Source organism: Leucoraja erinacea, chromosome 14, assembly GCF_028641065.1.
Source record: "Leucoraja erinacea ecotype New England chromosome 14, Leri_hhj_1, whole genome shotgun sequence".
NCBI lineage: Eukaryota > Metazoa > Chordata > Chondrichthyes > Rajiformes > Rajidae > Leucoraja > Leucoraja erinaceus.
Window position 1 is genome coordinate 13471027 of NC_073390.1, and position 11879 is coordinate 13482905.

At 45.4% G+C, this 11879-nt stretch overlaps 1 protein-coding gene across 2 annotated transcripts; it reads left to right on the top strand.

The window, feature by feature from the left end:
• The first annotated feature begins 926 nt into the window (after positions 1-926).
• Positions 927-8298, top strand: mrpl44 (mitochondrial ribosomal protein L44). 2 transcript variants are annotated; one of them, XM_055645635.1, is made up of 4 exons: positions 927-1207; positions 2964-3432; positions 5061-5239; positions 8010-8298. In XM_055645635.1, the coding sequence occupies exons 1-4, from the start codon at positions 1074-1076 to the stop codon at positions 8176-8178; spliced, it is 951 nt and encodes a 316-aa protein (XP_055501610.1). In that variant the 5' UTR covers positions 927-1073; the 3' UTR covers positions 8179-8298. The 2 variants fall into 2 exon arrangements, with proteins under 2 accessions (XP_055501610.1, XP_055501609.1); XM_055645634.1 differs by having other exon boundaries at positions 958-1145.
• Positions 8299-11879: the final 3581 nt, after the last annotated feature.

An 11879-nucleotide genomic window follows, 5' to 3' on the forward strand; every position in this document is an offset into this window, starting at 1 on the left:
TATAGATCAGTTAGCCTGACATCGGTGGTGGGGAAGATGCTGGGGTCAATTATAAAAGATGAGATAGCAGCACAGGATGGGTCCAAGTCAGCATGGATTTACGAAGGGGAAATCATGGACAAAGGAACAATAAATACAACTCTTTCATAGTTTGAAAGCAGTATTTTCTATCCTAGAAGAATCAAAGCTGGAAAAAACGGAAGAAATGAAGGTCCACTGCTCCATTGCTTTCCAGCAATGTTATGCATAGTGACCTTTGATCTAGGAATACCGAACTCACTTATTCACGTGAAGCATTTGCTGTTTCACTTTTTTGCTCTGAACCCACTCAAGAGTCGAGTGTTTTATTGTCATATGTCCCGGATGGGACAATGAAATTCTTACTTGCTGCAGCATATGTGGATATGTAAACATAGTACATAACGGGGGAAGAGAACAAAAGTTCAATAAATCATTGGTCTTCTGCGATAATAACCAGGGAATCTTTTCTTGCTTAGTAAAGTTGTCGGGGGGGGGGGGGGGGGGGGGGGGGGTTATAGGGAGGAGGCAGGAGAATGAGCTTGGGAGGGAAAGATAGATCAGCCATGATGTTGAGTGGGTGGTACATTAGACTTGATGGGGCAAATGGCCTAATTTTGCTCCAAGAACTTACGAATCAAAGGCTCCTGTGACCTATTGAGAGGAAAATAGTGTTGAAGGAACTCAGAATGAAGCCTGAAACGCCGTCAGTCCATTCACTCCACAGATGCTGCCTGACACAAGCACTTTATTTTTCTTTCTCTCAGGATTGCAGCATCTGCAGTGTCTCCAGCAAAGATCCTATTTAACTTGCTATCGGATCTTTGGTCTCCAGTAGTGGGGTGGTGGGAGTTGTCAAATGCGCAGGCGCAAGGTTTGGGTGCAACGGGAAGAACGAGTGCGGTGCGCATGCGCCGTTCCGCAGGTCACCCCTGTCTGCGCAGGCGCGGTGCAATGGCCGCTCTGCTCGGGTGCCGCAGCCTCCCCGGCGCCTTCCGACAAGCACTCGCTGTCAGGCCGGCCGTCCTCGTCACACAAACCAGGGGGAAGAAGCGATGGATGAGGTCCTACATTATGGTGATGGAAAGGATCAAGAAACTAGAAGGACCTGCTCCACCCAAACCTCGGTGGGTATGAGTGAGGCGCCGGCCCCTGGTTACCCGGGTCAACAGATCACCAGGCTGTGGAGGTGAAGAAGGTGCAGTGTGGGGTAAAGCGGATATGGTGGAGGGGTGTGGGCCCAGTGGAGGGCAAAGTGGATATTATCTAAATGGTGTTTAAGAGGGAACTGCAGATGCTGGAGAATCGAAGGTTACACAAAAAAGCTGGAGGCCCTTCGCCTGACCAAAATTGAAAGTAGGCATGCAGGTGCAGCAGGCAGTGAAGAAGGCGAATGGTATGTTAGCTTTCATTGCAAAAGGATTTGAGTATAGGAGCAGGGAGGTTCTACTGCAGTTGTACAGGGTCTTGGTGAGACCACACCTGGAGTATTGCGTACAGTTTTGGTCTCCAAATCTGAGGAAGGACATTATTGCCATAGAGGGAGTGCAGAGACGGTTCACCAGACTGATTCCTGGGATGTCAGGACTGTCTTATGAAGAAAGACTGGATAGACTTGGTTTATAATCTCTAGAATTTAGGAGATTGAGAGGGGATCTTATAGCAACTTACAAAATCGTTAATGGGTTGGACAGTCTAGATGCAGGAAGATTGTTCCCGATGTTGGGGAAGTCCAGGACAAGGGGTCACAGCTTAAGGATAAGGAGGAAATCCTTTAAAACCGAGATGAGAAGAACTTTTTTTCACACAGAGAGTGGTGAATCTCTGGAACTCTCTGCCACAGAGGGTAGTTGAGGCCAGTTCATTGGCTATATTTAAGAGGGAGTTAGATGTGGCCCTTGTGGCTAAGGGGATCAGGGGGTATGGAGAGAAGGCAGGTATGGGATACTGAGTTGGATGATCAGCCATGATCATATTGAATGGCGGTGCAGGCTCGAAGGGCCGAATGGCCTACTCCTGCACCTAATTTCTATGTTTCTATGATACAGTAAAGGGGCGATGGGGCACTGTACAGGAATGACGAGGGTACAGTGGAGGGGTGGGGGGGGTGAGATGGGCACGGCCGAGGAATGACAAGGGTACAGTGTAAAGGGCCTGTCCCACGATGCGAGTTCACCCAAGAGCTCTCCCAAGTTGAATAAAGATCAAACTCATGGTATTCTACTAACTCCTACAACGTTCCAGGAGTGTGTTCACGAGCTCCTACGAGTAAAAAGTAACCATTTTTTTCATTACAAGTATTTTTTTTACTCGTGGACCTTTTTTGCAGTGTTGAAAAAACTTCACGAGTAAAAAAATTCTCGTGCTGAAAAAATGGTTACTTTTACTCGTAGGAGCTCATGAACATATTTGTGGACGGTCGTAGGAGTTCATAGAATACCACGAGTTTGATTATTTTTTTTTTAACTCGGGAGAGCTCTTGGGTGAACTCGCATCATGGGACAGGCCCTTAAGGCAGCAAATCTGCCACCCCAAAGTAGGAGAACATATTGTACCTCAGACACGTGGTGGACCAGAACCAGCTGTGATGATGTACCAATAGTGATGCACTAATAAACACTAAATGATACGTTGTACTATGGAGTGGTGAGTTGCGGTTCTGATGTCACGTTCCTGGTTTGCTTGAGGGAATGTAAGTGCCAAATGGAGACTAAAGTTAACAGAGAGCAAAGAAGAAAATCACGAGAACAGACACCGGGAGCATCTTGTGTGAATTGAAAACAGAACATTGATAATGGTAAAAATCTTAATTATGGATTCTAGATAAATTGTACAAGTACAATATTGATTAAAGGTGCTTTCAATAAAACTTATCAAATATGGCTGATTTGTATTGGGACACAATGATCCATTGAACTGAGTTTAAAAGTATTGTTTTGTTTTAGATCGCAGCAGCCAAACTGGGACTTGCATGCTGAAGTAGAGGCCTTTGGTCATCGTCTTCAAGAGAATTTCAACCTGGATCTTCTCAAAACAGCCTTCATTAATCACTGTTACATTACCGCTGAGGAATCACGCCGGCAAGATCTTAAACTTGACAAAGAAAGCATCAAATTAAATCTGAAGGACAACCAGGAATTATCGGAGAAGGGTTCATTGTTTGTCACTGCTTATCTCCAGGACTGTTTTAGTCATGCCCACCCAAACTTGCCTGATGATGGTATAGAGGCACTTATTGGTTATGTTACAGGCCCACAGGTTGTGTGTCATGTTGCTAGGAACTTGGCTGTAGAAGACTTGACATTAAGTGCAGAGTTCCCTGTGCCACAGGAGATTTTACAATCTACGTTCTTTGCCGTTGTCGGAGCTTTGCTTCAGAGTAATGGAACTGAAAAAGCCGACTTATTTATCCGGGTAAGATGTTGTTTTAGTATAGGGATTGTATTTACAGAGAGTAACAAAAGATTAACGCAGAAAAGAAACTAAGAAGACAGCCAATGTTTCCCAACCTGCACAGGGTCACCATGCAAATGTCTGTCCAGCCAGGCTTTGGACCGTGGCCACTTGTTTCCCAACCTCGCGCCCCTACTACCATCAGTCTGAACAAGGATTGGGATGTCTCTTATCCATTCCCTCCACAGATGCTGCCTGACCCACTGAGTCACTCCAGCACTTTGTGCAAATGTATCACGCTAGTTGCTTCTTTTGCATCTGGCTCAACAAGCTCTGTTGAAATCTTTCACCAGGCACTGATAATAGTTGCTGTTTGTTGACAGTCATGTCATAAGCATGGTATTAGACAACTGGAACCGTCCACACCTCATTCACTTACTTATTATGAAATAAAAGGCCATTCAACCTGTCGAATCCTTGCTGGCTTCCTGTAGAATAATTCTATCAGTCCCATTCCCTCTCCGCAACAATCTACTTTCCTTCTCACAATACTTTCCAAAATAGATTATGAAAGCCTTTTGAATGTCTTTGAATATTTCCTTGTTTTACATATGGCCAGTGTGCATGGACTATTGCAGCATGGGACCCATACACAAATAAAAACATTTCTTCCATCGGACGTGTCCAAAGACAGGCAGCTCGATTTGTTACAAACACCTATGAGAGAGAAGTGAGTGCCACCTAACTTCTGAATTCTCTGAGGTGGAACCCTCTCCAAGACAGACATGAAGCTCACCTTTTGACCTGTTTTTACAAAATGTTAAATGGTCAACTCGACATAGACTACAAGACCTATACCAAACCCAAACCAATTAGGAGCAGACGAGGGCATTCAATCCAATTTGTGATCCCAGCTACAAAGACAGATGTATACAGCAATTCATTCTTCCCCCGCACAATTAAAGCATGGAATAATCTCCACCCAACTATAGTTACCCAACCAGATGCAACTAAATTCAAAGTAGCTCTTTCTTCCCAATAACCGTTTCTGGCTTAAGCCCTCCCTTCACCACCTCTAGTTTAAATTCCATTTGGAATATTTTGGAGGACCAAGAAACCAAGAAGAACATATTCACTCTCATGCCTGTCAATTCACCTTTGATTCCTGTGCCATCAACTCACACCATGGGGTAATTTACTTATCAGAGTATCTACAGGATCTTGAGGGGAACCTGAAGCACCTGACAGTAACCAACACAAGCCCCACAGACACAGCTCTGTAGGTCATGATCAAACCTGAATCTCTCAATCCGTAAGACTGCGGCATTAATTATTGCACCACTATGCTCCCCAAAAAACAACTGGTTCTTTTAATCTCTTTTCACTTTTGAATAGTTTATTTGATTCTGAAGAAATGTACTTATTACTGGAGTATCTCAGCGGGTCAGGCAACATCTCTGGAGAACATGAATAAGTGAAGTTTTGGGTCGTGCCACTTCTTCAGACTCTGACCCAAAATGTCACCTGTACATATTCTCCAGAGATGCTGCCTGACCGGCTGAGTTACTCCGGCACTTTGTGTCGTTTTTTGTAAACCATCATTTGTAGTTTCCTTTTTTCTAATAAAAGTACGTATTGGTTTCTTCTAGGATTTCCTAATTACTCAACTTATTGGCAAAGATCTGTTTGAAATGTGGAGCGTCATTAATCCCATGGGACTTTTAGTGGAAGAACTGAAGAAGAGGAATGTGTCGCTTCCTGAGCCCAGGCTGACCAGGCAGTCAGGATCTGGCACCGTGCTTCCAGTATATTTTGTTGGACTGTACAGGTAGGGGCAGAACATTGGTCAATGTTACAGGACCTGAAACCTATAATATGTAATAAACGCATGGTATTGTGTTATTCCATATAATATGTGCATATGTTCTTTCCTGCCAATAGTAAGAATGTACTGAAAACTAAAATGCTGACAATAAGTCGCTGAAGAGTTATTGAAAGGTTTGGATGCTGTTACAGAACACAATGGAGGAATTTGATGTTAGCTAAATAGGGGAATGCGGTTGTGATGAAATATGGGTGAAGATCTCACTGGATGATGAATCATCCTTTTGTGAGAATAGTCCTGTTCCTAAATTCCTGATCAATTGGAAGGAGGGATGAAGCCAGTTTGTTGTGGAATTTAAAAAAAGGACTCTCAGCGGGTCAGGCAGCATCTCTGGAGAAAAGAATAGGTAACATTTCACATCGGGACCATTCTTCAGAGTCTGATGAAGGGTCCAGACCCAAAACGTCACCTATCCATATTCTCCAGAGATGCTGCCTGACCCTCTGAGTTATTTCAAGACCTTGTGTCCTTTTGTGTAAACCATCATCTGCAATTCCTTGTGTCTACTGGTTGAGGGGTAATTTGTTTAGTGGAGGTAGCGTGAGTTTTTGGTGTTGTTATCCCACCTCTCTTGGTGAGGAGTTTTCCGATTTTGGATTCCATCACATCAAATATATTGCACAGAAACAGGCCATTCTCTTCTCTTCTCTCAATGCCTATGCTCCACTAAGTCTCCTTTTGCCTTATCTTAATGAAAACTAGACCCAATAGCAATAAACACAGGGAGATAAATGGCAAATTTAGCTTGAACTTAGCTGCATCTGCAGCTTCCGGATACAGTTTAGTTTAGAGACGCAGCGTGGAAACATGCCCTTTGGCGCACCGAGTCCGCGCTCACCAGCGTACACTAGCACTATCCTACACGCCAGGGCCAATTTGCAAAAGCCGGTTCATTTACAAACCTGCACACCTTTGGGATGTGTGAGGACACCAAAACAACCGGAGAAAACCCACGAGGTCACACGGAGAAAGTACAAACTCCGTACAGACAGCACCTGTAGTGAGGGTCAAACCCGGGTCCCTGGCACTGTAAGGCAGCAACTCTACCGCTGCGCCACCGTGAAGAAACAAAGAACTGCAGATGCTGCTTTATAAAAAAAAAAGTAAATAGTTGATATAAACCTTGTGAGTTCCTGCCATTCATCCTGTTTGTGGCAAATACTGTGGCCATACTACTGTGGCCATAAATGTAACGCAGGTGGATACTGATTATTAGTGATTTTGTGGGTCTGCGGAGACGGTTGTTGTACTTGACACATTACAGTTCAAGCACTGGGGTGTTTTCATTCTCAGGCATTCTTAAGGGAGCTGTTCCTCTGAAATGTTTAGGAATGAACTGCAGATGCTGGAAAAATCGAAGGTAGACAAAAATGCTGGAGAAACTCAGCGGGTGAGGCAGCATTTATCGAGCAAAGGAATAGGTGACGTTTCGGGTCGAGACCCTTCTTCAGACTGATGTGGGTGGGCGGGAATAAGAAAGGAGGAGGCGGGGACAGTGGGCTGTGGGAGAACTGGGAAGGGGAGGGGAAGGAGGGAGAAAGCAAGGACTACCTGAATTTGGAGGTCGATGTTCATAACGCTGGGGTGTAAACTGCCCAAGCGAAATATGAGGCGCTGCTCCTTCAATTTGCGGTGGGACTCACTCTGGCCATGGATGATTCCTCTGAAGTCATCAATGAACACTGTGTTGCTTCTCTCTATAAAAGGTTTATAGTTGACTGAAGTGGCAAAGGCACAATGAATGTTTTGTGATCATTAGATAATGACAACCACAATTTGCTATTATTTGAAGTGGAGAGAAAAGCAACTGACTGATAGAAAATTAAGAAAGTGCACAAAATGGATTTTAAAAAATGGGTGGACAAAGTTACTCCTATATTATAGTACCCTTCCTCTGAGGAAGGGGAAGAGTACTAACTCCTAAAAGTCACACGCACGCAAGCACCTCCCAGATTTTTATTTCCCATAGACTGACTTGCGTGAAGTGATGTTGAGTCAATGATTTTTGAAACCGCTGCTTGAATACTAAATTCAACTTTCAAATGAAAAAAATCTTGCCAATTGTCAAGTTATTATGGCATTGTAAATAAGACAATTGGCAAGATAATGTGCTGTAGTAACTCAGCGGATCGGGACCATTCTTCAGATTGAAGGAGGTTTCCTGACCACAAACATCATTATCCATCTTCTCTAGAAATGCTGCCTGACCCTTTGAATTACTCTAGCACACTGTTCCTTTTGTTTTCAAACCAACATCTGCAGTTCCTTAATTCTGTATTATAGAGAGGAATGGTGGTGCACGGAGACCAGGGTTCGATCATGACTTTGAGAGCATGTCTTTACGGAGTTTGTATGTTCTTTCTGTGACAGCATAGGTATTCCCCGGGAGCTCCGGTTTCCTCCCACACTCTAAAGGCATACAAGATTGTAGGTTAACTGGCTTGAGAGAATTATAAATTGTCCCTAGCGTCCGTGCAGGATAGTGTTAATGTGCGGGGATCGCTGTTTGGTGCGAATTTGGTGGGCCGAAGGGCTTGTTTTTGTGTTATATCTCTAAATTAACTAAATTAAATAAAACGTATTACTGGAAATGCCAATGTGCATTTCGTTGTCTCTGTACTGTACACTGACAATGACAATTAAAATTGAATCTGAATCTGAATCTGTGCTGGTGAATTCTCAGTCTTAACAAGTGTTCAATATCTTGTTGCAGTGATAAGCAGCTAATCGCAGAAGGACCCGGTGAAACGGTGTTGGCAGCTGAAGAAGAGGCAGCGCGTGTGGCACTGCGTAAAATTTATGGCTATACAGAAAACCGGCGCCCGTGGGATTATTCGAGCCCCACAAGGGAGCCTCAAACAGTTGAGGCTTTGAGCAGTTAAAGCACAAGCTCAGCCTCCGTGATTCACATCATCCAAGTACTATTTCTCTCATTTGGAACTTTGATCATTGTACAAACCTACTGAATTTTATAATTACAAAATAAAAAACATACAAATCAACATTCAATACTTGATGAAAAAGTATTTGCTGGAAGCCTAAAATTCTGTGGAGTTCTGGTAACTGTGTATGTACCTTTTGTATATGTTTTTAATGTGGCGTTTACATACCAGCTACCACGTTGGCTTGACAGAATGATGACGTGCCATGGCAAGGGATTGCAGGATAACTGGAGACCTGGCTCCGCTCTAGGGTTGTGACCTTCTCTACCCCAGAGAGATGGCGAAATGGTGTCATTTAATATATTTAAGGTGGAGATTGGTAAACATTTAAACCGCAGGGGAGCAAGAGGTTTGGGTGAGTTTGGCAAGATTGGATCAGCCTTGATCTCTTTGAATGCCTGGAGGACTTGGTGATGAACTCCTGCTTCGCTTTCTTAGTTCTTTTGAACTTATGAAGAATACATACCTAGAAAAAGACTAGATACAATCTGACCACACATTCCCACACAAACAAAAAAACACAAGATCTTACCCATATTCAATATCGGTTGCTATTCAAACCAACTGCTTTCCAGCCCCACCCCATTCTCTCAGATTATCCTTTCTTCATGAACTCATTCTTTCAAAGCATATGGAAGTTACTACATGAAGTAGTGAGAACAATCTTAGCAGAGTTCATGGGTGTAAATGCAACTGAGTGACAGTCAGATTACGAATGATGCTTAGTTTAAACAGTATGCAATGGCCACATGATCCCAAAAAGAGATTATTTTGGCCGATGGTGTCCATGCCAGCTCGGAGCAATCCCACTGCATTCATTATCCCTGCATGCTATTCACGCAGTGTTCCCATCAACTAACCCCAGATCTCACAACTCACTCACATTTTAGTGGCAATTTTTGATGACTGTTGTAGGGGGAACATGCAATCTCTTGACAGCATCAAGGGTCAGGAGTTGAACCTAGGTTGCTGGAACTGTGAAAAAAACAAATCTACTAGGTTTGCTATTCTTGTGCACTGAACATAATTTCTAATAAAACCCGTGTGAATTTATAACCAACAAAAACGAATAAGCAAGGAATTTCACTTGAAAAGAGAAGTCTGGGGATTCCATAATAATCGTAAAAATATATATATAGGTGCACAACTTTTTATCCGACAGCCTTGGGACCAGACCCTGTCCCTGGGATAGCAGGGGGCGATCAAAGCACAATACCCCCCTCCCCCTCCAACTCCAGAGGAATCCTCTCCCCGATGGGCCGCTACGGCGACAAGTGGCAGTTTGCCCACAGCCCGAGTTGCGCGACCCCAAGAACAAGACGTCCTTTGCACACCATCAGCCCCCACATGTTCCTCTGGAGTTGGAACGGGGCTGGGCTGGAGTTGCTGATCTGGGATCTCCCTGCTTGCAGTGGGCCTGGGGGTCGGTGTCCCGATGAAGGGGCGCAGCTCGGGGAACGGCTTCTGGTGGTTCTGACGTCTCCGGCCAGTTTGCCGTTTTCCTCTGGAGTTGGAACGGGGCTGGGCTGCTGCTGGCTGTGGGTCTCTGGGATCTCTGGGCTTGCAGTGGGCCTGGGGGTCGGTGTCCCGTTGGTCCTGACGTCTCCGGTGACTGCCACTGTGCTGCTAGCAACTCTACCCCTGGCCACAGCAGTCCAAAGCCCCCGCGCCGTGCTCCCCGCGGGGAGCTGGAGCGCTGGGAGGGCCGGGGTCACCACACATGGCCGGGAAGCAGAGGGGTGTAGGCGGGGTGAAACTGAAGGGAGCGACAATCTGCTGCTGCCTGCACGCTGAGTTAAAAAGTTCCCACGCAAGACTCACGATACACTGTGTATCGTGAGTCTACCGTGGGAACTTTTTAACTCAGCGGGCAGGTAGCAGCATATTGTCAATTATTAACCCTCCAGCGCAATATACCCTCGCCTTCTCTTTTATGAATGGGGATTTAGTTCCCCTTTCTTCGAGAACCGACCAGAGGTTCCGCTGTCACCTCTGCGGGCCGCCCTCGGTGAACGTTTTCAAGGACCTTTCTTCAAGGACCGAAAAAAATGTCCGTTATTCGGAGGTTTTCGTTATTTGGATCTTCGGATAAAAGGTTGTGCACCTGTACTTAAAACTCTGATCTTGGACGTTTGTGTGTATGTTTGTGTATAATCATATCTTCTCGAATAAAACAACGCGCTAACGGTAATATTTTTACATATTCCCGTAGAAGTTTTTCTCATGGAGTCCAAAATCGCCTTGTCTGAAAATTTCATGCTTTATTTCTCGAGTTATTACTGAAAATGTTCAAAACTCTGACAAAACTTTGAATTTAAACACGACTGTCCTTTACTGATGACTTCACAATGGGTCTGCGCTGTCTTGCTCGCGCTGTGAGTGACGTCACCCCCCACCTCCCCACCCCCCATTATTCAAAAGATGCAGAAAGAACAAGCAAGTTGGGCCCTGGATTGAAGCCGTCGAACTCGCAGTCCATTGGTTGATGCCCTGCTGCCCCCCGGCCCCCACCGGCCCCGCTCCCCTCCTCTCCCCCACTCTTCTCCCCTCTCTTCCTCTCCACCCCCTCTTCCTCTCTCAAGCCTCCTCTCCCCACCCGCTCCTCTCCCCCTCACCTCTTCCTACCCCCTCTTCTTCCCCCCCCCCCCATCCTCTCCACCTCCCCTTCTCACCCCTCCTCTCTGCCTCTCTCTCTCTCTCCCCCCCCCCCCCTCTCTCTCCACCCCTGTCTCTCTCCCCCCCCCCCCCCCCCCCCCTCTACCTCTCTAGACGCGCCTGCGGTTGGAGGCTATGCGTGAGTGGATAGGGCAGGTATGGGGAAAATGAGCAAATTAATAATATTAATATAATATCAAGAGGGGTGGTTAGTGTGTGTGACGCTGCAGACCACGCGTTGAGGGAAATGAGACCCAACGGGTCCCACTTTGTCCAGTACCTAATAAAAGCCAGATCCTGGATGTCTGTGTGTGTGTTTGTGTATAATGACATCTTCTCGAAAAATCGACGCGGTAACGGTTAAAACTCTACATATTCCAGTAGAGATTTTTCCCCGTGGAGTCCAAAATCATCTTATCTGCAAATGTCATACTTTATTTCTCGAGTTATTACTGAAAATGTTCAAAAATCGGACACAACTTTGAAATAAAAAAGACTGTCTTTTGCTGATGACGTCACAATGGGTCTGCGTGCTTGCCGTCTTCCACGCGCTGTGAGTAACGTCACCCCCCTGACCATTACTTTCGCCCCCCCCCCCCCCCCCCCCCCACCGGTTAATCAAAAGATGCAGAAAGAACGAGCAAGTGGGGCCCTAGACTCGCCCCGCATCGGTGCTTGGTGGGGAGGTTGCTCCCGCAGCCCGAGTGAGGGAGTATTGCGTTCACCATACTACACCTAAAAATGGTGAGAATGGGCAATTTGCTACTTCATGGAATGCTGATGACAAATAATACAGATGATTCTTGGATACATTTATAATGGAGAAGCGTGCAGTAACCTATCTTGATCAAATTAGATGCAAAGAATGGAGGAGCTTAAGGGAAGCAGCAAAAATTGATCATTGCTCACTCATCTGCTCTCAATCAAAAAAACAGCTGCAGAAAACATTACAAACAACTAAGCCCTTTAGATTTTTAATTTAACTC

Excerpts from the sequence above, each read along its gene's own strand:
- mrpl44 (XM_055645634.1), top strand. The coding sequence starts at position 973 with ATGGCCGCTCTGCTCGGGTGCCGCAGCCTCCCCGGCGCCTTCCGACAA. Across the intron at positions 3,433-5,060 it reads AAGCCGACTTATTTATCCGG|GATTTCCTAATTACTCAACT; the intron begins GTAAGATGTTGT and ends GGTTTCTTCTAG. Across the intron at positions 5,240-8,009 it reads TATTTTGTTGGACTGTACAG|TGATAAGCAGCTAATCGCAG; the intron begins GTAGGGGCAGAA and ends ATCTTGTTGCAG.